General features: G+C 43.3%; 1 protein-coding gene across 2 annotated transcripts in view; it reads left to right on the forward strand.

The window, feature by feature from the left end:
* Positions 1-1,484: 1,484 nt before the first annotated feature.
* ERGIC1 (endoplasmic reticulum-golgi intermediate compartment 1) overlaps positions 1,485-24,835 on the forward strand; it is a 61,430-nt gene continuing 38,079 nt past the window's right edge. Inside the window, exons 1-2 of one of the 2 annotated variants that reach the window (XM_054079505.1) lie at positions 1,485-1,757; positions 24,450-24,511. In XM_054079505.1, the coding sequence (XP_053935480.1) occupies positions 1,738-1,757; positions 24,450-24,511 (82 nt within the window). In that variant the 5' untranslated portion in view covers positions 1,485-1,737. Of the gene's footprint in view, positions 1,758-2,529; positions 2,592-24,449; positions 24,512-24,835 lie in introns of those variants that run through there. The other variant, XM_054079504.1, reaches the window with a different exon arrangement.

Below are 24,835 nucleotides of genomic sequence, written 5' to 3' on the forward strand. Positions count from 1 at the left end.
GATGATGACAGCAGGAGGAAGAGGAAGAGGAAGAAAACTGGAAATCAATTAGAAAAGCAGTATGTTGCATACAGAATATTTAGACTGCTGTCATTTCCCTCTTCTTTTGCCCTGCTTTTAGACTTGAAAGGCAGAGTAGTTGTGTTTTGTACCTGCACTGTAATCTAATACGCACCTTATGTGAGTGATACCACTTCACTCCTTAATACAGCAGCAGTCACAGTTTTCCTGCAGCAAAAAGTCCTTGATTGATGCTATTAAGGGAAGGGCTCGGGGTGGTGGATAGAGCAGAGTGGGACTAGTCACGTGGGCTGCATTAAACCCAGCAGGGATGCATTCAGACAAAAGCACCAGTACTCCAGGCAAAGGCAAGGCTGGGGAAATGCCTCACCTAAAGAATGGAGAGCTTTTTCTTACTTTAACTCCTCGGCCTTCAATAAAATTGTAGAAAAGGTTTTCAAGAGCAAGCAGAAGAGCCATGCTGGCACCGGAGGAGTTCATCCTCTGCCAGTGAGGGTGCATGGTGCGGGGGTGCTCCTCCTTCCTCTATGGGCACTTGGAAGCATGAGATTTTCATCTGTTTTCCACTGTGACCTGACTCTGTCTCCAAAAAGAGAAAAGATGATGATGCAGACACAAACCTGAGCTGTGAGTGATATTGAGAACGCAAGGGATGGCAGCCAAAGCCTGAACCACCACACATGCGTGAGCCACCACACTCCAGCCTGCACCAGCCCGAGTCTGCAGAGGAGCAGGCAGCAACTGTGGACAGAAAGCCTGCTCTGCCAAGCGGGGTCACCTCTGGGAAGCCCTGGAGCCCTGTGGCTGTGAGGCAGCGGGGGCTGCCAGGGCTTGGGCAGGTGCTGAGAGGAACCTTGCGGTGCCGCGGGCACCAAGAGGGTCAGAGCTGGGGGTGTCACAGGCACCAAGGGACCCTGCAGAGCCATGGGTGTCACGGGCATAGAATCATAGAACAGTTTGGGTTGGAAGGGACCTTAAACATCATCCAATTCCAACCCCCTACCATGGGCAGGGGCATCCCACTGGCTCAGGCTGCCCAAGGCCCCATCCAACCTGGCCCTGAATGCCTCCAGGGATGGGGCAGCCACAGCTTCCCTGGGCAGCCTGTGCCAGTGCCTCACCACCCTCATGGTGAAGAAATTCTTCCTTATATTTAGTCTAAACCTGCCCCTCTCCAGTTTATAGCCATTCACATCATCCCCCACCCTGTACCAGGGAACCCTGCGGAGCCGGGGGTGTCACAGACACGGGGGATCCTGCGGCTGGGGGTGTCACAGGCACGGGGGACCCTGTGAAGAAGGGGTGTGACAGGCACTGAGAGGGTCAGAGCCGGGGCTGTCACGGGCAGTGGGGACCCTGCAGAGCCAGGGGTGTCACAGGCAGTGAGGGCCCTGCGGACTGGGGGCGTCACAGGCACCGAGAGGGTTGGAGTTGGGGGTGTCAGGGGCACTCAGGACCCTGTGGAGATGGGGGCGTCGCGGGCACCGAGAGGGTGAGAGCCAGAGGTGCCACGGGCAGCGGGGACCCTGCAGGGCCCGGGGTGTCGCGGGCAGCGGGGACCCCGCAGGGCCGGGTTGGTGGCGGGCGCGGGGCGGGCGGTGCTGCCCTGACCCGGCGGCGGAAGCGCGGCTCGCGGCGCCCACTTCCTGGCCGAGCAGCGCGGCGAGCCCAGAGCCGGGGGCGGCGGGGCCAGCGCGCCCCGCGCCCGCCACCAACATGCCCTTTGACCTCCGGAGGTGAGACCGGCACCGCCTGGGCCGAGCCCCGCTGGGGGGGGGCGGAGGGGGGGGGGGGGGCGGGAGAGGGACGGGGGATGGAGAGAAGATGGATGGAAGGGTGAATGGAGGGGAGGAGGGAGGGATGCAAGGAGGGATGAAGGGTTCGGTGGATGGATAGATCGAGGGGTGGATGGAAAGATAGGTGGATGGAGGAATGGATGGGTGGATGGAAGGAGGGATGGATGGGAAGATGGATGGAGGGGTGGGTGGAAGGATGGATGGAGGGAAGGATGGATTGATGGATGGATGGAAGGAAGAAAGGAAGGATAAATGGATGGGTTGAAGGAGGAATGGAGGGAGGGATGGAAGGATATCTGGAGAGAGAGGGAGGGAAGGAAGGATAGGTGGATGGAGGAATGAATGGTGGGAGGGACGAAGGGATGGATGGAAGGATGGACAGAGGGAGGGAGGGAGGGAGGGAGGGAGGGAGGGAGGGATGGATGGATGGATGCGTGAGTGGAAGAAGTAGGTCTGGGCAGCAAAGGGACATGGGAAGCTGAGAGTCTTTGCCCAGTGAGCGGCTGTTGTACAAAACTGCTGTCGTGCAAATCAAAAAGGAGGGGTGAGGAGTCTGACAGGAGGGGTGAGCAGTGGGAGTGAGGGCACCGGGGGCTGCACAGGCCCTGCGGTGGGGAAGGTGCCGGGTTCCTTCTCTTCCCACAGCCCCCCAGGTCCCACTGCATCTCCAGGAGGTCCCTCTCTACAGTGAGGCTACACATGAGTGAAACCACTTGCCCTGGCTCTGATGGCTGGGAAACCAGGCTGGCAGCTCCACCTTGGCATTTGGAGCAGGTGTGAGCCATGGGATTTGGGCTTGTTGCGGGGCTTCTGCATCCTGTGTGCCATAGCAGTGCATCGCCGGTACCAAAGCACAAACGAAAGAGGCCTCTTTGACTCGAATAGAGCTGAAATAGTAACTGCAGATTTGTTTCCTTTTTGAGCCATTCCAGCAAAGATTTTTAACTTTCCAAATTCGTAGGTGCTCTGAGGAAGACACACAGATACCTTTTCTCACATAGGTTTTACAGGAGCATTAGTATTGCAATAAAGAATTCACACCTTTTGGGGAATTGAGAGGCACAGTTGGTGCTCCTTCTCATGTAGGAGCATCGTGAACCGTACATTTGCACCCCTTTGAGATGATAGATGAATGGTGATATTGCAGTTTTTTTAGTTCTCCCAAACAAAAGCTGTGCATTGTATTTTTGCTGTAATTCTAAATTGGGCCTCTCATTTATACAGGCTAACAGGATCTTGTATGTGATCCATGGGGCACTGTTGAACGTGGAGGCAGTTGCTTCTGAATGAAAACTTGCTGAAGCTGGAAACAGCATCTGCTGGATCATGTGGGATTCGGGGCCCAGAGCCCCATGTCTGCTTTTCTGTAAAACTTGGTAGAAAATTTCTTCTCAGCTTTGGAGACATTCATCTAGCTGCAAATCCCATTGCCGTCTATTTTCAGACTTGTGCAATACATGAACAATAAGGGATTCCAGGTTGTGTCTGTCACTTTATAATAGCAGATAAGTGTTATTTCAGATATCTTTGAAAATGTTTTTTTTTTGGATCTCAGAACGTGCACGTGGAAATAGTAGCTCACCAAGATAAATCATCTTAAGAGACAGCACTAGTGCTTCACTCGGGATGGAAGTAAAGGCATTAAGTAAAGGCTGAGTTTGCATAGTTTGTTTTAGTGAGTTACAAAAAACAGAGGCGTCAGTTCAGATCTGCATTTTAAAGATTCACAATTGCAAATACTGTCTTTGTCATTCAGGTTGAAGGGTTAGAAATAGATGCTTCAAAGCACCTTCTCAATGATGTAAGCTTACTGAAGTTCTGCTTTTCTGCAAAAATTAGTTTTTAGAAGACTGCCAATGACAGCAAGAACTTTATATTGAAAAGTACAGAGACACTATTGTCACACGCAAAAACCACTTTCCTGTTTTAGGAAACATGAACAGAGTTCAGGACCAAAATTTTTGCAAAGGTTAGAGACTGTTTTTAGCTGTTGTGGTTTTTGTTCATTTGTTCATTGTGCAGTCAGTGGAACAAAATCTGCTGAGGTTGGAAAATTTTACTGTCGTAGGTAAAGAATGATGCATACATTAAAAAAAGCATACAGTTACTTCCTGACAAGTATAGAACATATGATACAGTTCTCTTTGAGAAATAAAGTTACCGATTGTAGTAGGTCTCTGAATGAAGGGGTGATGGTTTTCATCATGTATTACAGAGATTTCAATTGGACATTCTTTTTGGTAGGTCCTGTTAGGCACCCTGTCTTTAGCAAACACTTAAAGAGAGTATTATGCCTGTGCATGGTTAGATGGTTGGTTATTAAGAAACTTTTAAAATTGCCCCTACATATCTTCTAGAGTCCAAGATTCAGAAGTTCCAGGTTGAAAGGCATTGTGTTCTGGGTGCCACAGATTTTGCAGGTCTGTGTTGCTAATGCACCTGAAGAAATTGCTGTCCTTTACTGCTCTGCTAGAGCGTTTGGGAAGGAAAGTTCTTTTTTTGTTGTGTCCTCCCCTCACTTAGATCTTCTATTTTTGATGTTTTAGAGTGACAGGACACTGACAGTTCACATCAGTTGTACAGAGGGACAAAGTAGACCAACTAGCAGTTTGAGACTTGAGCTCTGTTTCCACAAAAAATAGCTCCAGAAGAAACAAGTGGCCCCATCTGGAGAAGACAGAAACACAAATGGCAAATAATGAAAATGGCCCATGACCAAACAATCTCTATTTTTCACCAACGCAAAGTTAAAGAAAGCATTTCCATCCATGTGACTGAATCTCTTTCCTATTTCCCAGACGTAATGTGTTCCTATTTGGTCAGACTGAAGGACCCAAAGTGCTTGAACATGTTTCTTGAAAGTTGTCTCCATGGGTCAGAATCTGAGGCATGTTGGTTGGTATCAGATATGGAAATAGCTTCTTTTGTTACTTGTACTTTTTTGTATTGTACTTTTTTTTTTTCTGTAGGACTCTTGTTTTCTTGGCTTATCAATGGCTCACTTTGCTAACTATAAAATTAATTTAATTTATAAATAAAAGAATCTTTTCACAGTAAAGTAATTTCAAGTGAATAGTAATTATTCTGTCCCAAGTATCTTTAGGATTTTAATAATCCTGAGTACTTAATACTTTTCATTTTTCAAAGCATTTCCTTCACATTAATCTCTGCAGTCCTGCTGTGATGTTGGTAAGGAACCAAAGTTTCAGCTTCCGGATTGGAGCCTTCAGTACAGGTCTGTTCAGTCCATGTCACGAGGCACCAGCCTTCCCCCAGAACTACTAAGTCAGTTTGTATTTGCGGAAGGCCTGGTTCTTTCTGATTTTTTAAAACCTCTTTGGCTGCAAGACAGAGACAGATTTTACCTTATTGCTTCTCCTCCTGGTGTGTTACAGCTTGTGTCAACAAAGCAGCTTCATACCTCTTTGACTGAGGATTTTGAGGTATATTGCTGGAGCTGAGTTTTTCCTCCTTGAGCCTCTAAGACCTGGTGTCACCTGTGTATTTGCAGCATCTGTGGATGATTAAAATCATAATTAGATTAAACTGTAAGCCTGGGTCATCTTGAGTGGTGATTGTGGGCGAGAAGGTTTCTTACATGTTGGGTGATGCAGTTAGCAGGGAGGCTTAGCTTCAGCAGTGAATGCCAGTGCTGGACTTCAGACTGCTCTGGTGTTGAGAATTACAGAAGTAAAAATGAAGTGACTGCCTGCAGTGGACGTGGACATGGTAGAGAGAAATGTTGCTGCAAGTTCTTGTGATTCTGTTGGCTTTTCTTGGTGTCTGTTTGCATGAAAGAGTTACTGAGGGCTTTGTCACAGATACTGAAACTCCTGAATTATTTTGGTAGGTTTAACTGGTTAAACTGAGAAAAACTAAAATAGACCACTCTGAAATCAAGTTTTTGTTCTAATTCTGGGCAGTTCTCTTTTGTGCCCTGGTCATGTTTTTGGCATAGAGTGGCAGACACCTGTGAATCCTTGTTTTTATATTTGACTGAGAAATTCAGAATACATTTCCCACATTTAATCATCATGGTGTTTTCAGTAGGTTTTTTGGTTGGTTGGTCGGTTTGGTGTTTTTGTTGTTTTTTTTTATCGGCTTGATAACTTGAATGAAGTAATATTATATTGTACCTGGATTTTGGAGGTCATGGGAAAAGAGCCAGGCTTAGAAGAGATTTAGATTTAAATGCTGATTTAGAGTGGAAGTTCTTTGCAGCAAAGGCTCTTATTCTATCTGCACAGTGCATGCCCCCCCCCCAGTCAGCTGTTCTTTGGCACTTCTGTGATGAATTATACTTTTTATGTGTGTGATTCAGATACAAACAATATTTTTACTGTTTCGGGACACAGGCAAGTCTTTGCTTTGGTCTCCATATGTGTTTTTTAAGTCAACCAGTCTTAACCAACCTTGTTTCTTATAGGAGAGGTGGTATGTTTGGTTTTAATTTAGATCTAAGAGTTGTGATACACAATACACAAAACTGATGCTCAAGACATCTGACCTGGCATAGTTGCAAAGCTGGTGATACAGACTGCTTCAGCAGCATCAGAGAGGTCTATTTGTCTACCTTCAATTCCTCACCAGATTAGTGAGGGCAAACTGGTACATCTTAGGCTGTTTGGAGTCTTAAGGAGAAAAATCTTTTCGGAACTAAGCAACCCCTTGGACAACAATTTCTCATTCACTTGTGAGCCTAAGGAAAATAGGTTTATTTTAGTCTTCAGCCTTAAGAAAAGAAGGAACAAAGCTCTCTTTCATAATCCTACCATTTATCTTTCAACTGGTTTGTGAGGGGCATGACTGAAAAATCTTTCTGTAACCCCTGAAATCTCACTTCAACTTGTACGGAAGTTGTTTGGCCTCTGTTTAAACATTAAGCAGAAATGGTGATTGTGTGTTGTTTTAGCACTGCCTAATAAATATCAAATGTCAGTGGTAACGTACACATTTGCTCAGGAGCTTTAATTTGGAATCTGTTTGTGAAGTCTGAACCAGCTTTGTGTTTCTCATCGGATCGTGGTGCTCCGTACTCCATCCCCATGCTTGCTCTCTCCCCGGGCGTTGTTTAACTAGCTGCATTAACACACACTAGTTCATGTGGCAAAATTACTCACTGAACTTACTTTACAAATGAGCTCATGGTGCCTCTCCTATAGAAGGTACACGGTGGTGATAGCAGCAGGTAGGTATGTTCCTGGCTGACCCACTGTAGGGAGGACAAGAGAGAAGAATGAATGGCTAAGGTTGGCTGGTGTGGCTTCTCCTGAGTGGATAAGTTGTGCCTACTACTTTATGTGTAGCAATGGCATATCATAAAAGTTTGGTTGTGCCCTGTACTGAGCTGTGCATGATTATGCTCACTTCCACAGCCATAGATGATGCCATTTGTACAATGATTTTGTTCAGAAATTTAAATCACTTAAGTGATGGAGCTGGCAGCCCTTGCGTCCTAAATTGACATCTACATTTGTCACTGGTGGCTGCAACGTTGTTCTGTGTTGGTTAGATAGTTGCCTCTTTACCTCTTGCAGGGACCTACGCTTTTTCTCTCTACCTACTGAGTGATCACTGACCTCCTCAGAGTGCCTGGTAACTCTGCAAGCATATTTCCATCTCAAACTGCAGCCGCGTCTGGCAAGCATGTTCCACTTTGCATTGTGCAATGTTGCTGGTAAACATGCCTTCCAAGTGGTATTGCTGCCACCTTACGTAATTACCAAAGTTGATTTCAGTGCCAGGCAGTACCATGACTAACTTTGTTTCAACAATAGCCCTTTGAGGGCACCTGAGAAATTATTCTGCAGTCACAGCAGTCAGATAGGCGAGCAGAGTTGTACAGAGAGAGTCTGTTGATGTTTCTGCCACAAATAACTGATTATACATAGTGAACGTATTTCTTCCTTAATACGTTATTGCTCTTAAAATGTAGTTGGAGTAGAAAACTTTTCCTGAGTAAGTACAGAAATATTAAGGTTTGGCTTTGTAGGAAAGTTTTGTATTGTTCCTTCTGAACTTTAACTGTTCTCCTTTGTTCACTCATTGATGACACAGATGCTTTCTTCATGCCATCATAGTTCACTGCTCTGAAAATGACTAAATCACACTGTAAACAAGAGTTGAAGCAACACGACCAGTGTGGATTGAGAAGCTGTGGAAGTTGTTAAGCTTGTATTTTGAAGCGTGCATGTGTATTTTTTAGGCATGTAATTCATGGTGGAGGTGGTGAGAAATGAGTAGTCTTGGTATGAAATAAGAAATAGTGGAATCATCTGGGGTTTTTGTTTTCTATCCAAGCACAAACCCTGAATTGTTGTCTAGGTATTCCTGTATGGAGGCAGCTGTCTCCAAAGTGGAAAACTTGTTCTGCCAAAAAATTAACCACAGCGTTGCCACAATCTGCAAAATCTTCCTTGTGCTGAAATGTTTGAGTATTTTAGTGGGACTCTAAAGGCTCCAGTTAGAAAGGAGCATTTGAATTCTGTGTGTTTGGATGTGTGCTTTTTGTTTGTTTGTTTCATTTTTAAGGATGTTTCCAAATAATATGTATCTAGTTTAATCCAGAGAAGCCAGAAAGATTGGCCTTTACTAGAAGGGCCTTCAAAATGCTCTGTTAATATAGACAGGCATGTGTTAGTGCTAGCAGGATTACAGGCAGTCATGGTTGCTCAGTATTTATTTAATAGTCATATCCTCAGGCTTTTTCTGTCCATTTCTGTAGACCACTGTGTGCTGTGAATGAAACAAAATTGGAGAGCCTGCTAAAACACCAGTGCAACCAGTAGTGCAAATATGACTGTTTTCTGAGAAAGGTGAATTTTTGGAGCCTCACTCGGATTCCACATCACTGTAGATCAAGCTGAACTGAACTGAAATCTGAATCTGACTGCTGCATTATAGCAGGTTATAGCTGGACTGATAAGTGCTGGTAAACCTGGTCCCCAGCTACAAGTTGAGGCTCTGCATTGTGTCTGTATCGGTCACCTTTTTGCAGTGGGGTAGCATCAACATGGATTTTTCTGGGAAACTGAGTCACAACCAGGAAGTTCACGTGGAAGCCAGATGATACATTTGAACAGTACTTGGTTATGTGTGATACAGTTATATGCAATTGAAAAATAGGACTGAGTTGGAGAAATTCTCATCTCTTAGAATGGAATATAAATAGGAGAACCTGAACTGGTCACTGCAGGTTTACTGCAAAACTACAGTGTGTTTGAACCCCTGCTGGGCGCTCTGGGAAGCGTACATTTTTGCTCCTAAATCTTGTGTATTAAGAATTAATTTTGTCCTATATAGTTTAGGAGGAAAAGGAACACTTGGTGGTGTGTGTACAGCAGTGAGCTTCATGGTCTGCTATTTGTAACTTTTCGGTTTCAGGCAAGTAGTGATCCCTTTGTGAGCTTCAGTTGCTGGTTTGTTTCAAAGGGGCCTTACTTCTCTCACTCACTTAGCAGAGTAGAGGCTGAGTTTTGACTTGGAGTGGTTTTCTTGGCCTGGTCCAGCATGAGGTGGTGAACCTAGCAGGCACCTAGGAGTTTCTCTTATTAATGTGGAGAAATCTCAGTCGTGCAGTAGGGTATGGACTGGCCTGTGTGCTTTTGAGGGAAGCCTTAGGAAGGTGGAACTATTTTCTTCAGACATCTCTCTTTTTTTTTTTTTTTTTTTTCCCCCTTCCCTGGGCGTTATATTTGTTCATGCTTTTTTGTACGGATCTGATTTATGTGCTATCCTAGTGCAGCTGTGACAAACCTTTCAGAAAGCAGCATCCACAAATAGAATTTACACTGTTCTGATGCTAAATTAATCTCAGCAGATCTTGTTTCAAGGTGTTCAGGAGTACAAGGCAGCAGGAGTCTTAATGTGTTGTGATTCCTAGAAGCTATGGGAAAGACTGCAGTACAGCTCTTTTTTTTCCATAGCTGTGTCCTTGTTTTAGCTCTAGGTTGGGTGTAGGTGATTTCTTGGAAATCAGAGTCCAGGTTTGAATTTTGTTATGTGTCTGCTGGAGGTCGGGACTTTGCGTCTGCAGAGAGAGCTGAGGAGCTGGCTGCTGAGTCCAGTAATGCTGCCAAGACTGGGAACCAGCAGCTCTGGGCAGTGGGATGGAGCTGGGGGGAATATGGCAGGAGGTAGAGGAACCCGAAACTGGCAGATAGAATCATAGAGTAGTTAGATTTAGAAGGGAACTTAAAGATCATCCAGTTCCAACCCCCCTGCCACAGGCAGGGACGTCCCACTAAATCAGGCTGCCCAAGGCCCCATGCAGCCTGGCCTCGAACACCTCCAGGGATAGGGGATCCACAGCTTCCCTGGGCAACCTGTGTCTCATCACTCTCACAGTGAAGAAATTCTTCCTAATGTCTAGTCTAAACCTTCCCCTCTCCAGTTTATACCCATCCTCCCTTGTCCTATCCCCACAAGCCTTTGTGAATAGCCCCCCTCCAGCTTTCCTGTAGCCCCTTCAGGTACTGGGAGGTCGCTATAAAATCTCCTCTGAGCCTTCTCTTCTCCAGGCTGAACAATCCCAACTCTCTCAGCCCGTCCTTGTACGGGAGGTGCTCCAGCCCTCTGCTCATCCTTGTAGCCTCCTCTGGACCCATTCCAACAACTCCATCTCCTTCTTATGTTGAGGATTCCAAACCTGGACACAGTACTCCAAATGAGGCCTCACAAGAGAGGAATAGAGGGGCAGAATCACTTCCCTCAACACTTTTTTTGATGCATCCCAGGGAACGGGTCTCAGATTGGGAAAGGGAGAGCTGCTCAAGACTAGGAAGCTCACAGGGAGGGACTGGATGAGGGACAGTGCTGGAGGACGTGTCTCCGGGAGCGCTGTGGTGGAAGGGACTGGAATGTGCTGGAGAGCTGCAAGAGCCAGAATCTCTGATCTTAGGGAGGATGAAGTCTCTGGGACAGGAAGGGTTACAGTTTGCTTACAACATTCAAGTATCTGAACTATTTTCTTAGCTTGGGGTGCAGCCATATGTTTCTGTTCTCTCTTTCTGATCTCCAGAACACAGCACTAGCGCTCAGAAGTACTATCACTTTTGCTTACAGTCCAGCAAAGGGCCGGATCCCTTTAAATGCCAGTCCCCTTACTTGAACATTTTTTCTTCATGACACATTTCTCCTTTTTTGATGAAGAAGAATATAGTTTGCTCACTTTATTAAAAATACATTTCTCTTCTATCCTTCATTTTGACACCTCTTCACTGCCTAAAAGGAAATAAAATGCTTTCTGGCAAGACTCCACCATTGAGTATCTGAGATTATAAATAGTTTCCTTCTCCTAATTACTTTGAAATATGTTTGAGCCTAACATTTTGATTTGAAAAAGAAGTGTAGTGCCGCTTCCTCTTTTCATACTTCAGTGCCACGTAAAATAGTTTGCACTTTTGGCGTATTTCAGCAGTAGCAATTGCTGTGTATTCCTGGGCAATATAGAAAAACTTACTGAAAGAATAAGAGCACGGAATTTAGAACATGGTTGACAGAAAGGTGCTATGCAGGACAGCACAGTGGAGGGGGAGGCTGGCAGAAAGAGAAAACGGGGCTAGCTCCTTGGAAAGAAATCAGTTTGAATGGGAGCAGAATCTATTCATTTTTTTGTGCCCTCTTTCTGCAAATGCTGTGAAGATTCATAGTCTTTTGTCCTAGAAATAAATGGGTTTGTTGTGTTTTCTTTTTTCCCCCCTATACAAATCCTGTGCCTAATAAGTAACTAGCAGACCAGATGACATAATGCCACAGAGGCTGATGCCTCCAGTGTTCTCTCGGCCCCTTTCCCTAGATGTCCAGTTGCCTAAAGGCTGCATTATATAATTACTGACAGTCCTCCTCGCTAACCTTGTTTTCTTGTTCTCAGTACTCCTCCTCATTTCAGAAACTTCCTCTGTTAGTTTCATTATGTTCTTGGAACTAGAATTAAGAGGGAGGAGCTGGCTGGCAAGGAAACCTATTCCTGCATTTCACTCCTGGGCTTAAAAATGTGGCACGTCAGCAGGTAAAAAAATATATATTTGGAGGATAGTGCCTTGAAAGCTAATGTGATGTTGGGAGTGAAAAGTCAGTCATACAGAATTTGAGAATTGCTGTCTTCACCCGTTTGTGGTATAGACAAACTGGTTTAAAACCACACTAGCCTCTCCGCCTCCTTGTCACATTCTTTGCATATCAGAGCTTGCTTAAAGTAGTTCAGGATTGAACAGTTTCCAATGTCATTTTGAAGCCTTAAGAGTGTGTCCATTCAAACTCGGCTTCTGCAGTATGTGTTAATACCCTATTGTGTGCAAATGAGGACTAGCTGATTACTTAATGATATTTGTATATTATCTGCTGTTACGCAGGTGTTAATATTATAAAATGTGTTAATAACTGCTTGGTATTTACAAGTATCGGCTTATTAGTCCTGCTTTGAATCTTTATTTGCATTGAACTCATATTCAGTGCCAAGCTTTGGTAGCTGTATATTCAGTGTTTGTTTTCCATGTAAGACTTGGATTAACAGGATCACTTATTTTACTTTCCATATGCTTTGAAGTTTGTGTCTCAATTCACAAAACCGTTCCCTATCAAGATTTTTCATAAACATGCACTCTAGGCACAGCCCTGTTACTGAACCAAGGCTTAGCTCTTGCTGTGCGCATCCAGTTTGTTTTCATAAGCTTATCTTCCTGGAGCTTTCCTTGTACAGACCTTCAAAGAAGTTAGAACTTTGAACAGTAATACTTCACGTTTTGCAGAGTTTTTCCATCTGTAGATTTCAATGTGCTTGATGAAAAGTGGGCAGATCTCACCAGGTGCCACTCTGCAAAATGAAGAAGCTGAAGAAGAAAGATTCAATTGACTGGAACAGAATTTATGCAGTCAGTGAGTCAGTGCTCAGAGCAGAACAGAATTCATGTCTGTTGGTTCCTAGTGCTGCATCCCGTTGCGGGATCACAGTGTGGCTGTCGCAGGAGCTGGCCTGAGCAGCTCTCTGAACATTATGTTCTCATCTGCTGTCAGACAGGAAACATAGAAATTTTGTTTAAACAAAGAATTAACAATCGTGAAATGAAGCTCTCAGAGTCAGTAGTTCCTATTTTCTTTCCATGCTGCTGAATTCCTGCTGTTATTTTCCCTCTATAAAACAGGGGGCTAGATTTCACCTGTGTTGTTGGAAGCAGAGTTACTACTTTATATCTGTGCTGGATGGTGCAGGAGCTAAATGTTCTTGTAGAATTGTCAGAGCATGCATTTGCCTGTGTCTGGGAAGAAAAGCAACATGATCTAAAGAAAGGATTTCAGAATGAAATCTTGAACTAATATTTCTCTATAAAAATAGAAGAAGTAGTGATTCCTATATATGTATAGAGGAGGGCATTAGAATAAGGCATCTCTACTTCCTTTGGACTGTTTTAGAATGAGTTTACTGTTGTATACAAATTCTTCTTTGTTTGGTACATCTGTGGAATGAAATTCCAGATTTTTGTCAGAACGGTTACAGCAAGGACCATAAGAAGTTGAAGAGGCATAGGGAGTTGGAACTCACTGCTTTTTTAGATTAAAGTAAGAGAGGTTTTACTGAAAAAGACATGCTGTTCTTGATGTTTCCCCAATTAAAACCAAAATAAAATAACCCAAGATAATTCGTTCTGACAGAATTTCTACTCTGTTGTTTGATTTTAATACTTTTCCCAAGTGTCGCTGAGAGAAAGACACTCTCTTGCACTCTGAGGTTACTCTCTTACTCAGAGGTTGCATCTTCTCTCAAGTCCATGCTTTCCTAGTTAAGGGACTTGTTCCAAATTGCTAGTCAGACCAGGTCTGACTTCTTTTTTTTGTAGCAGCTTTCAAGCATTTGCAGTACATAATCCAGCCCACAAAATTGTAGAGGAGTCTCCTGTGTCACCTGTCCAGCTGTCATCTCATTTCCTCTCTTCTCTCCCAGGGGAGTCTTATGTCCATCCCGTCTCAGGGTCACCAGGCAGAGGGGCGTCTTGCCCTACTTGTTCCGTTGCCATTGTTGCCCCAGATATTAGCTGTTCTCCAGGGCCACCTTCTTTATCATTAGGCACAGGGAATGAGGTAACTTGTCTTTCAGGCCATCTCTGCATCCCGTAGGAGTCAGCCTGCTGTTAGACAGTTGAATAAAATCAATTTAACAAGTAAAGAGGTTAATCTCTTTCTCTCTCGTCTTGGTCACAGTAGTTCTAGGTATGGTTTAAAAAACTGAATAAAAGTCCTCCCAACAACTTAAACACATGCTTGGGATTTTATTTTTATTTTTAAAGTAGATGGTCTTTTGTTAATCAAAGGAGTGCTCTGTGTGCAAACTTGACTCAGCTGCGCTGTTTGTTCTGCCTTTACATTTCCCTCAGCTTGAGCAGTCACACTGAAAATTAACTGAGATTAGATTTATCCATTATTCAAAAGTAGCAGTTCTTCTTTTAAAGATCTTACTGTGGATGTCTGTGCTTCGTAGGAAGTAACAAAGCTAGAAAGGTATGCCTTGTGTTAGAGGTACCTGCCTGCACTTGATGGAGTGAAGGGTATGTGTAAGCTTGTTTTTATTTAGAGTTAAATGGCTTCTGAAGAGGTTAAAAGCCACCACAGTGGCTACCTCAGCTGAGTGCCTGGTGGCTTGTGCTGTCCAGTTGGTGATGCTGGCCTGCTCCCACTGCCCTGCGCTCAAACACTGTTAAGGCAGCTTTGTTGATAAAGCAGGGATGAATTGTCCCAAAGTCATTATTTGAGCGCAGTGACCCAAGGAAACAGAGGAACAGCTGCTGCCTGTTAAACAGCTTCTTTTTTTTTTTTTCCCCCTCTAAGCTCTTAGGTAAGTGATTTGATTTTCTGGTTAGATATCTTTTGTTCTTAGAGTAGTAGTGGAGTATTTTGTCCTAGTTTCTCTTTGGTTTTGTAGCATCTTGTAATTTAATTTTTTTTTAAGTTAAAGAAGCATGGAGATACAAAGTGCTGGAGCAGTGATTTCTTCCCTTCTCAGTCTAGTAGCTACAGCTTGAGAATCTGTTTTACTTCATTTTTGTGTTGTGGAGAATGGAGAGGCAGACAGGGAGTGCCGGTTTACTACATGTTTCAGTGGGTGCTCTCTGCAAGCCAGTTATTCTGCAGAATTTCTTCGTGAAACGTCTAAGACATTGGAGAATATGGACCCTGCAAGTACCTTGAGCTGTTGTGCAGGCAGATTTTTTTCTTATGCACTTGTACTTCTGATTTTTAAGCTTTGGTTGGATGGTGGATTTATCTTTGCCTGAGCAGTCAGCAGATGACAAAGATGTACATACTCCTTGACACAAACCAGCATGCCTTTGATGGGAGGGTTTCTCTAGAAATATCACTGGCTGCTAAAGAAAGGGTGTTTCCCTTCTGCCATTAGTCTCCAGCCTGAACAATCTTGCTCTAACCACAGTCACTCCATTGCTTCCTTTTGGTTCCTTGGATTCACACAAAAGATATCCAATGGGACCTCTTTTTCTGTTTTTTCTTTATTTTCCCTTCTGCTGGACTCCTCTGCTGTCTCTAGGCATGCTTCTTCCACAGGTGGTAGCAGCGATAATATGAGGAAAGGAAGTTGTGCAGTAGCCCATACTGCGGACCAGTTGAGAGCTCTTCAGAGCCATCGTTCCAGCTCATTTTGTGTGCACTCCAATGTATTTCCTGAAGTGGGATTGATGTTGTTCATTTTCCTCTCCTCACTTCACACCCCACTTGGTTTCCTGAACTGCTAGTGCACCTCTTCTGTCGTGAAATGACAAACTTGAAAATAGACACAGCTATACATATCTTGTGGGAAGAGCTGATTGTCTGTCTCTGCATCAGACCTACAGCCCCTGTGGGAAACCAAGCAAAGATGACTGAACCAGCCTTCTCTGATGTCTGAATCGTGTGTTTGTAATACAGCAATAAAACAGTAACGTTTGAGGAGGCAGGTAGGAAACGGTAAGAGGAAGAATATAAGTGTGTAAAGTGACAAACCCCAAGGTTATGTCCTTGTTTCCAGGGAAAATTAATCCTTCTCAAAGTTAAGGATGCTTTGTCTCTTCAGTGGCAGCTGAACAGAAATAGTTGGCTGAATTCACTGATGTCTACATTAAGTAAAGAGTCTGGTATAATTCAGAAGGATGTGGCTTAAGAATGAATTTATTCAGAATGTCTAAAAGGTAGATGCTCTCAAAGAAGAGAAGACGCTGTATGTTTTCTAACCTGTTATCAGACAGAGCTGCCTCAAGGTGACTCCAAGGGAAGATGAAATGGATACCTCCATAGGCTTGACTATCCAAGGTTATGTTTGACAGCTACCGTACTCTGTGTACTTTCCATGGTGTATGTAGTTTTCATCAAAAGCAGTTTGTGGTGGTTGTTTTGAATGAATATACGTTATTAGAAACGCACTGTGGAGCTGAAGTTTTTTTTCTATCCATCTGAACACCATCATCCCCTCAGTATAATTAACATCTTTTAACAAAAAGCACCTATTTTTTCAAAACAATGAGTTTCTTAAGAGTTAATGTGTGTAATCTGCGTGGATACCTCTGTGGTGTTGTGTATCTTGAATGTGGCAAGTACAATGTGTAATGGCAGTAATTCTCTTTACCACATTGTAACTCCATTTTCTGGTGGGTACGTAATGAATGGACTTCGTAAGGAACAGGCCAGCTCTTTGTTAGTCAGGAATTGGCCTGGGTGGAGAAATACTGACATCAAACCTTCTCGGATTCTTGATATTTGAGGCATGCAGCCATACTCTGATTCACTTTTCTTTGGTTTGCAAGGAGGACTTGACAAATAGGGAAAACCATCAGCAATATTGCAGTTGAGTATATCTCCAGTTTACAGGAGCTGTGCTACTTGTTGTTAAACTGGATAAGGACATTGCCAGCACGTGGGCAGAAACAGAAGGGGAAACAAGTTTTGAAAATGCTTTAACTGGCTTGTATTCCCCTGTGCAGTGGCAAAGAAAAAATTTTCACTTGAAATAGTTCTTAAAAGGCCAACCTGATCTTGTTTTGCTTTGTAGACCAGAGAGCTTGGTCAACAAAATCAGCATTAGCGAGCATGCCAGGTTTAGAGCTCGTGTTCCTGGTATATGAAAGGGTCAGTGGTTTTAGTGTGACACAGTTATGGTTTTGAAAAGGTTCTGAAAAGACAGACTTGCTCCTGCTTTCTGACTTAGCAGCGCTCCTAGGAGGAGTGAATTAACCTATACTGCAGATACGCAAGTACTGTGTGAAAAGAAGCAATTTCAACAGAAATTGAGTGATAAGACTCCATATCAATGCCCCACAGCTTCCCACTGAAGTGCTGACTGCCGCTGAAGACAGAGTTTATTATTTCTTCCGCTCCTTTGTGCGGTATGATTTAACCTTGACATTATGTTTCACCAGGGGCTTTTGTTGATCCAGGAAGCCATCTCAGCTGAGGAAGGTGTATTATTCTTCATTTCTTCAGACAACCAACCTGTCCCTCTGTATACGTATGTTATAGATGCCTCGCCTTACTCCTTTTCAGTCTGCAGCTCCTCTGTTTCTCAGAGCAGAAAGATTGCTTTCTTACCAAGAAGATAGCAATCGGAGATGGAGTTTTTGCTGGCCCTAAAGCCCGTTGTGACAGCTCATGTTGTGAGGCTTCACCAGTTGGCTTTTCTCATCCAGGTTTTCCTCTGTATCTTGGAAACTTCTGGGTCATCGCCCCCTCACTGTTTTTCTTTTATTTGAGAGTCATTATGGCATCTGATAGAGGTGATGGAAATGTTACTCCCTTCTTATAAGGAATGAGCACTTGTCCAGCACTGGGTCTCTACCACGCAGCATGTTGGAATACAAGCATTGGCTCCGCAGTTCTTCAAATTTCTCATTGTAGCAGCAACATAATCTTTATAGTTAATTGTATCTGTACTCAGTAATCCCCCCTTTGTCTAGTTTAGTGAAATCTGCTGTAAAATTTTTGGTTATTTGGTTAATTTAATAGTGAAGTTACATTTCTGCTGTTAAATGTGTTGTTCTTGCAAGTTACTTCAAGTAGATTTATTTGGTAATGAAGCAAATTGGTTCAGCTGCACCAGGCCATCTCTTTTTTTCAAACAGATCTCAAAGCTACTGATGTGTAATAAAGTTAAGGTAGTTGTTCACTGTGCTCATTATTGAGAGTGAGTAATGTCACCAGGAATTAGCCATCTCAACTCCAAATGTGGTATCTACTGAAAAATAGATGCCACTTCTGAAAGCTGGTTAATACGGGAGTGGAGAATCAAACATTGTTTCAACACCCACATTCTTCTTTCTGAATCACAGCCGTGGACCCTTGCTGCTAAGATAAGATTACATGATGTATTTACGCCACTACTGACCTGATAAAGGTGGAATGTCAGACATGATACTGATTTTTTTTATTTTAATCATCTTTGACATTAGAAATTTAATTTGCTGTAATGAATTATTATGTCCATCTCCTTTCAGTACATGCTGCAGCTGTACCTACGATAGAGCCAGCATGCTTCAAAAAAACTGTTTCGATATTCCGTTCTTCTGGGGAAAACCACAGTCTGCCTGAAGAACAAAAGCATTTTTCCTAGTCCTTGCGCATTAAAGCTAAATTTCTCAGTCATTTGAGGAGTGGAAAGGGATGAAAATTAGTCTGCTGCTGGCTTACAGTGCCTGAATTCTGTTCTGTGACCATGTGAACATGGGGCACTTTTGCTTGACTGCTTGATTAATTGGAATCCAAAATACAGTCTAAAAGCTGCAAATTAGTCTTTCGCTTGCCTCTTTGTTAAATCAGGAAGAACAGACCTTGCAGAAGGGTACATGAAAGCATCCCGCTGCTCCTCGCATCGAAGTGGTGTTTCAGTGCTCCACAGACAGAGCTGAAGCATCTGCTTTCTCTTTGCAGTGACTCCAGGCAGTGAGTCAGTAGTATAGAGAGGTTTATAAGCTGTGTTCTGCATGACTGCCCTATGTGACAGGGCTAGTGCATTGCCCCTTTGTTTTCTCCCTATTCGTGTACAAGGGATAGGTGGGCATGCTTGAGGGTTGCAACCAATGCTGTAAACTAAAGGAGGAAATCATGTTCTTCCTTCTCTGAGCTGAACTCCTTTATATCCTGCAGTTTGCCTTTGCTACAAGACACTCATATTTATCCACTGTCTAGTTAGGTCTGTGTACAAATATTTTTTTGTTTTTTAATTTCCTAAGGTTCTTTGCTTCTTGCTCATGAAAAAGTTAACAGCACTTTATGGAGGTGTTACTATAGTATTTTATTGAAGCTCTTTTCCGACTCCAGAGATATCAGAGAGGATTTTTCTGTTTGGGGACCTGGGAATCTTCAGTGAAATTATGTATTTATTACTTCATTTCCTGAAATGTTTCATATCCAGACTTGAAACTGTTCAGGTGTGTATAAAGCATGCCCTGGCAGGAAGCCCTGCCCATGGCAGCTCCTGCTGAGGGAGTGAGCTCATCCCTGCTCTCGGGGCAGGCAGTTGAGGTATCTGCTCTAGAAAAAAATGTAGTGTTTGGGTAGACATCTGCCCTTCCTGTCACCCATCTTGCGCTGTCGATCAGACAGATTTGAGAGGAGAATCGGGAATCATCCGTAGGGCTGCTGATGTCAACATTCTTTGTCCTATTGGGTTTGACCTTCTGCTTAGCCAGCCTTGGACGTGATTTTTTGTGGCTATCCCACTCAGATGAGCGTTGCTGCATCTGCCTCTGGCTTATTATACACTTTGCCTTCTGTGGCTCTAGGAGATCCTGAAAAGTGAACATGAAGAGCATATACTTCTGTCTGAAGGAAAGAAGTGAATAGCAACAGCCTATATTAGCCTAGATATAGTTTTTGAAGTCATTCTAATGCTTGCAGGTGCTTGAAATGTGCCATCCTTTTGCGTAATTCAACTGGGATGCACCCCTCTGAAATTTTACCTCACTGTCCACTTGTGCAACTGCAATAAGGTGAGACCAGACATGTAATTTCTGTATTTCTGAGAGGACTATTGCCTGCCTGTCTGTCAGACAGCCAGAGTTCTGCCTCAGACCTCTCTTCATCATGCTAAGGTTTGTGAATTCTCTGTTTAAGCCTATTTAAGAATGACCCTGTGCTGCTGCTGCTCTTTACAATGCTGTTTGACTGGTTTTTTGGCATTTCTGTCAGGGAGGCGAGAAAGTCTTTGGTTATGTCCTTTCAGCACTGGATTGAGGAAAAAAGTATTGTAGCGTTCCCTCATGTTATTTAGGAATGCTGGTTCCTGTAAAACTCTGACATTGCCAAACAGCCTTTCTTTATTTCTTTGTTTGCATCCATGTTCTCCATTGAAAGAAAAGACAATAGATACACTAGATGTGTCAGGAAATTCCTTTGTTATACTGATGACAGCCTAATTCTATCTTTAGCCTTTCATTCTGATATTGCCAGGTCCAGCCCTTCCTTTATAAGGATGTGTATGACCTGGAGGAAGAGCTTTTCTAGCAAAAAAGCTTGTTGTTCCCATTGTGCAACTATGTCGGTTGATTGACTCAAAGATATTGCTTCAACTCACAAGTCAGTCTTGGGTTTTGGAGTGAAGGAACAAAAGTGCCAAAAGCTAAATATAAATAATGTGCTGATCATCCTGTGGAAACTGTAAATGCGTGTGCTTTGTAAGTCTAAATTAACGTATCTCTGTGTGAATGCAGGATAAACTGCTGCACGGTACTGCAGGTTGAGAGAGTTCATGTAACAGTTACTGCAGTGAACACGCTGTAACTCTACACCCTGGCGTCTTGTGGTCGTTTTGGCTATGACTTGCAATACTATCAAAGTGGGTATTCAGAATGCAGTACAGTATGTCTTGCTGTGTCATGAGCTGGCTGACAGAACCTTTCTGAACATCTAGTCTTCCTCCAGCGTTAGTAATATCTTCCACTGCTTTGAACGTGACAGTGTCAGAAATCTGTAAGGGATCTTTTGCAATATATACAGCACAAGGTTCTCTGTTCCTAGGGTGCAGATACTCTTCCAAGTGACCAATGCCTCAGGGACCTGGAGGCTTATTGGAATTTTTACTGTAGGTGCTTGCACGAACATCTGACCCGAGGGCAAGTAAAACCTGTTCCCCTTCACCATGCATACAGCTTCGTGGCCTCCTCCCTTATGTATTACAAATCATGTGTGGTGTCTAATTCTCATTCTTTTCTCTTCTTAGGCTGGTGTAAGTGATCCCCTGGACCAAGAAGCCAGTGGGAAAAGGAGAGAGGATTTCCTAGTGGAATCTAGAAGTTAATGAGATTTTTAACCCTTAGGTCTGCTAGGAGCTATGGCTTTCACAAATCTCTGATTTCTTGGGGCTGAGGGTCTCCTGTTACAACAACTTGTGTCAACTTCATTAGTTTGTTTGAGAAGTTTTCTTGATTTACGTGTTTATTAGAACTGTACGTAATTAATGAGGCCGCCTTTGGGGTTTAGTCTTCTATTTACTCCTGGAATCTTATCACTTCTGGTGTCTCTCAGACATACTTCTCAAGCTGTCATTGAACCCTCTGCTACTTTTATCTTCTTTTAACTCAGAATTTAAATCAGAGTTAACACGGTAGCCCTGATCATGGCCATGCCAGCATCTCCTTCATTCTCTTCAAAGTCTGATGTTGTGCTATCCTTTTGGGCTTCCAACTTGCTCTTCTGCGAATGCATAAACCCAGCTACCGTTCTTGCCATCTTGGAGCAGACTAAATAAATTGTATTTTCTCAAGCTGCAGCCTGTATCAAATACTTCATGGGAAGATGGCTGGTACCCTAAAGAGTACTTGTCCTTTACCAAAGCGTATACCCTCCTAATCCTGAGCAGGTATTTTCCAACCAGATGAATGTCCTCCCAGGATACATGCAAGTACCCAGTCCTTTTTCTTTTGGTTTTGTAATTTCTTGGACACATTGGTATTGCATGTCGGTGAGCAAAAGCTAGTCAGAAGTGTTTCTCTCTTTCCAAACCTGTCTCTTCCCTTTCTCTTGCTGCTAATGTTAATTATGTTCATCATTTCAGCATCCTTCTGCAAGCTTAAATACACTTTCCCTGCTCGCCTTCCTTTCTACTGCCTGAGTCGGGTTCTTCAAACTTCTGCCTTCATCCATGAGATCTCAACTGAGCTTTCCTCCTCCCACCCTACCATCCATTGCCTCTTTTTTATATGTTGTCCACTCCTGATTCTGTTTTATTCCTTAGTGCCTGTCATTATCTGAAGATGTGTTAATTCTACAAAACAAAGCCATTAAGATTTATGGCGTCCTTCTGGGTTGTTCTGTACTCTTTTCGTATGTGCCTTTGGACGGTAAGTTCAAGGCTGGGACACTGTTTGCTGTTCTTTGCCTAGCGAGCTGGGTATGCTCACTGTGCTCATACATTAAATGATCCTTAAAGTGCTTTAAGGCCCTCACATGATAACTGTGGCAAATGTGCTCTACTGTGCTTGCAGGGAGCCTTGAGCCTCTTAAGTGTAGACCCAAGAGTTCTCCAAACTCCAGTCAAATCAGATCCAGAGATATGCTTAAAGCCCTTTCTAGATGTGTGTCATGGTAGTAGGAGGGAGAGGGATTGTATCGTCGTGGTAGAAGAGATGACAAGCAGAATAGCACAGAGGGGGTGGGCTGCCTTTTAAGCACTTAAAGCCAGGCAGTAAATGTGATTGGGAGCCTTTGATGGCTTTTGGTAGTGTCTTTGCCTAATCCTAGCTTACTTACGCCATGTAAAGCTTAGTTTCTAGGGTCTGGGTGCTACTTATGGCATTAAAGAGGCAGTGTGAGAGGAGAGAACCTTACCATGACATCAACTTTCCATTGAGGCATTTAAAAAGCTAGATTTTTTTTTTTTTCCTAATCCTGTGATGGGTCATCATTTTAAAAGCTAGTAAATATTTCTCATTGTAAGAACAAACTTCCTTTTATAGTATCCACATGCTGCTGTTTTGACTGAGTCCAGCACAGAGCTATTTTCTATTTCTTATTGTTCACTCACGCTCAGCAGTGCCTGTGTGTTCATACGTGTGCTTGCTCTCTCTCTCATTTTCCTTCTCTCTCAGCTTTTTTAGCCTTGTTGATCTATTATTTTGACTCTTGTGAGACGATGCCAGCTTTCAGCATTTTAATGGACTGTGAGCAGGACCGATCGACAACTTCCTCTGCCTGTGACACTGTGATGTCATCAGCTGCTTTGGGTTGCTTTACCATCTGCTGCTGCTGTTGCTTTGGTGTATGTGGAAAGAATGTAAACAGTACTTTCCAGATGTTCCCAGGGAAGCTGGAGAGCCATAAATGGACTGTTTTGTTCAGGAATATTGCTAATCTGTTTAGGAGATGGCAGTGGATAGTCATAAAAAGCACAGAGCTCCAGTGCGTATTCTGTGCAGCGTGCTCTGTCAAGTGTATCGCAGTGGGTTATTGGAATGGTTAAGTGATTACATATCATGTTCAGGACTTGAGCTAGGGGATGAACTACCTTTATACCCACTCTTCTTCCCTCTCTTACCCTTCCTTCTTACAGCTTCAACTCCTGAACGAAACACAGCAGCAGTGTCCTTCTTATCTTACACAAGGCAAATGCTGTTTTGTTCACCCAGAGTGCCCCCAAGTTGTAAGTTATATCAACAGATGATGAGTGAAGAAAAGAAAGATGATCTAGTTTTTAATCTCTCAGTATAATATTTGGTGTAGTTGGCACTACTGAGTAAACATGGGGGTGTTTCAATATAGAACAGGAATTTGGAAGCCAATCTCTCTCATGCCTCTCTAGGGCTGGAAAAAGCATCAAATCTCACCCACTTGTGGCATATCCAAAAAAACTCTATTTAAGGGGGAGAAGCAGTCACTTCCTTCTTTAGGGTGTGTGTGTGTTTTTAATGCATTAATTAATTTTTATTGAGGGGTGGAAAAACTGATGTCAGAGCTGCATTGCGGCTAGGCATGCAGGAACGAAAGGTTGTAGGAAATAATACAGCTAACATCATAAGGGCAGTGAAAGTTTAACCATGGAGAGCTTAAAATAGCAAAGCTGAGCCTTATGGATATTAAAAGATATGACTGAATCAAACCAATGGTCTAACATTAAACTAGATTTTACTGAGGGAGTAGCAAACTTCTTGGGTTGATTCCTCTCGTGTATCCAGTGTCAAAGGCTAGATTTGTTGTCTCAACACCTTGATTTCTGAGTTTGGTATTGTCACTTTCTCGCTATTGCACAATGCAGACTATAAGGGACAATGTAGTTTGTCTCTCACTGTGGTTTTGCCTGGTGTCTTTATTCAGGACTTTGTAGAGCATCCTTCCCCTTTTACGGTGGTCTGTAAACTTGTCCAACATGACTTCTTCCCTGGCACCTCTCACAGTTCAGGTTGCACAGATCCATGACAGCAAGGCGGAGGGAGGTGGACAAAAATGCTTTGGAAACTGGATCCAAGAAGGAATGCAGTTACATAATTGTACAAAAAAAAAAAGATTTTTTGTTTTGGTTTGGTTTTCCTTCTCATACTCTTCAGCAAACTGAAAAAAAAATTGTTGGAAAGCTGGATGGAAAAACGTCAGCTTCATTCATCCCTGTGGGGACATGAAATGAGTTGAATTGTTCCACTTGTTTTATGGCTGTTGCGTTTCCTCTTTCAGGTTTGACATCTACAGGAAGGTGCCAAAAGACCTTACACAGCCAACCTACACAGGGGCTATTAGTAAGTAAAACTTCTTTTTTATGTCCTTGCATACCCCTGGTCTAAAATTAAAGATATTTTGGCTTCTCTGTCTCCAGGGAATTTTTGTAAAGGGATATTAAACACTGAAAAGGGTACCATTTGTTGCTGAGAAAGTTCATTTTGCCTAATCTGTCAGGTTGTACTAGATGATGGAGTAGTTTGCCTGGATTCAGAATCTCAATACCGAAAAGTAGTAAAGATATACTATAATGAAAGGGAGCTCCTAAAAGCTAGTGCTGAAATACCCACACTGCTAGCTACTAAAGTAGCTAGAGAGGTTTTTTGCTAGTGTCTTTCCATGAA

Source organism: Cuculus canorus, chromosome 14 (genome assembly GCF_017976375.1).
Source record: "Cuculus canorus isolate bCucCan1 chromosome 14, bCucCan1.pri, whole genome shotgun sequence".
Taxonomy (NCBI): domain Eukaryota; kingdom Metazoa; phylum Chordata; class Aves; order Cuculiformes; family Cuculidae; genus Cuculus; species Cuculus canorus.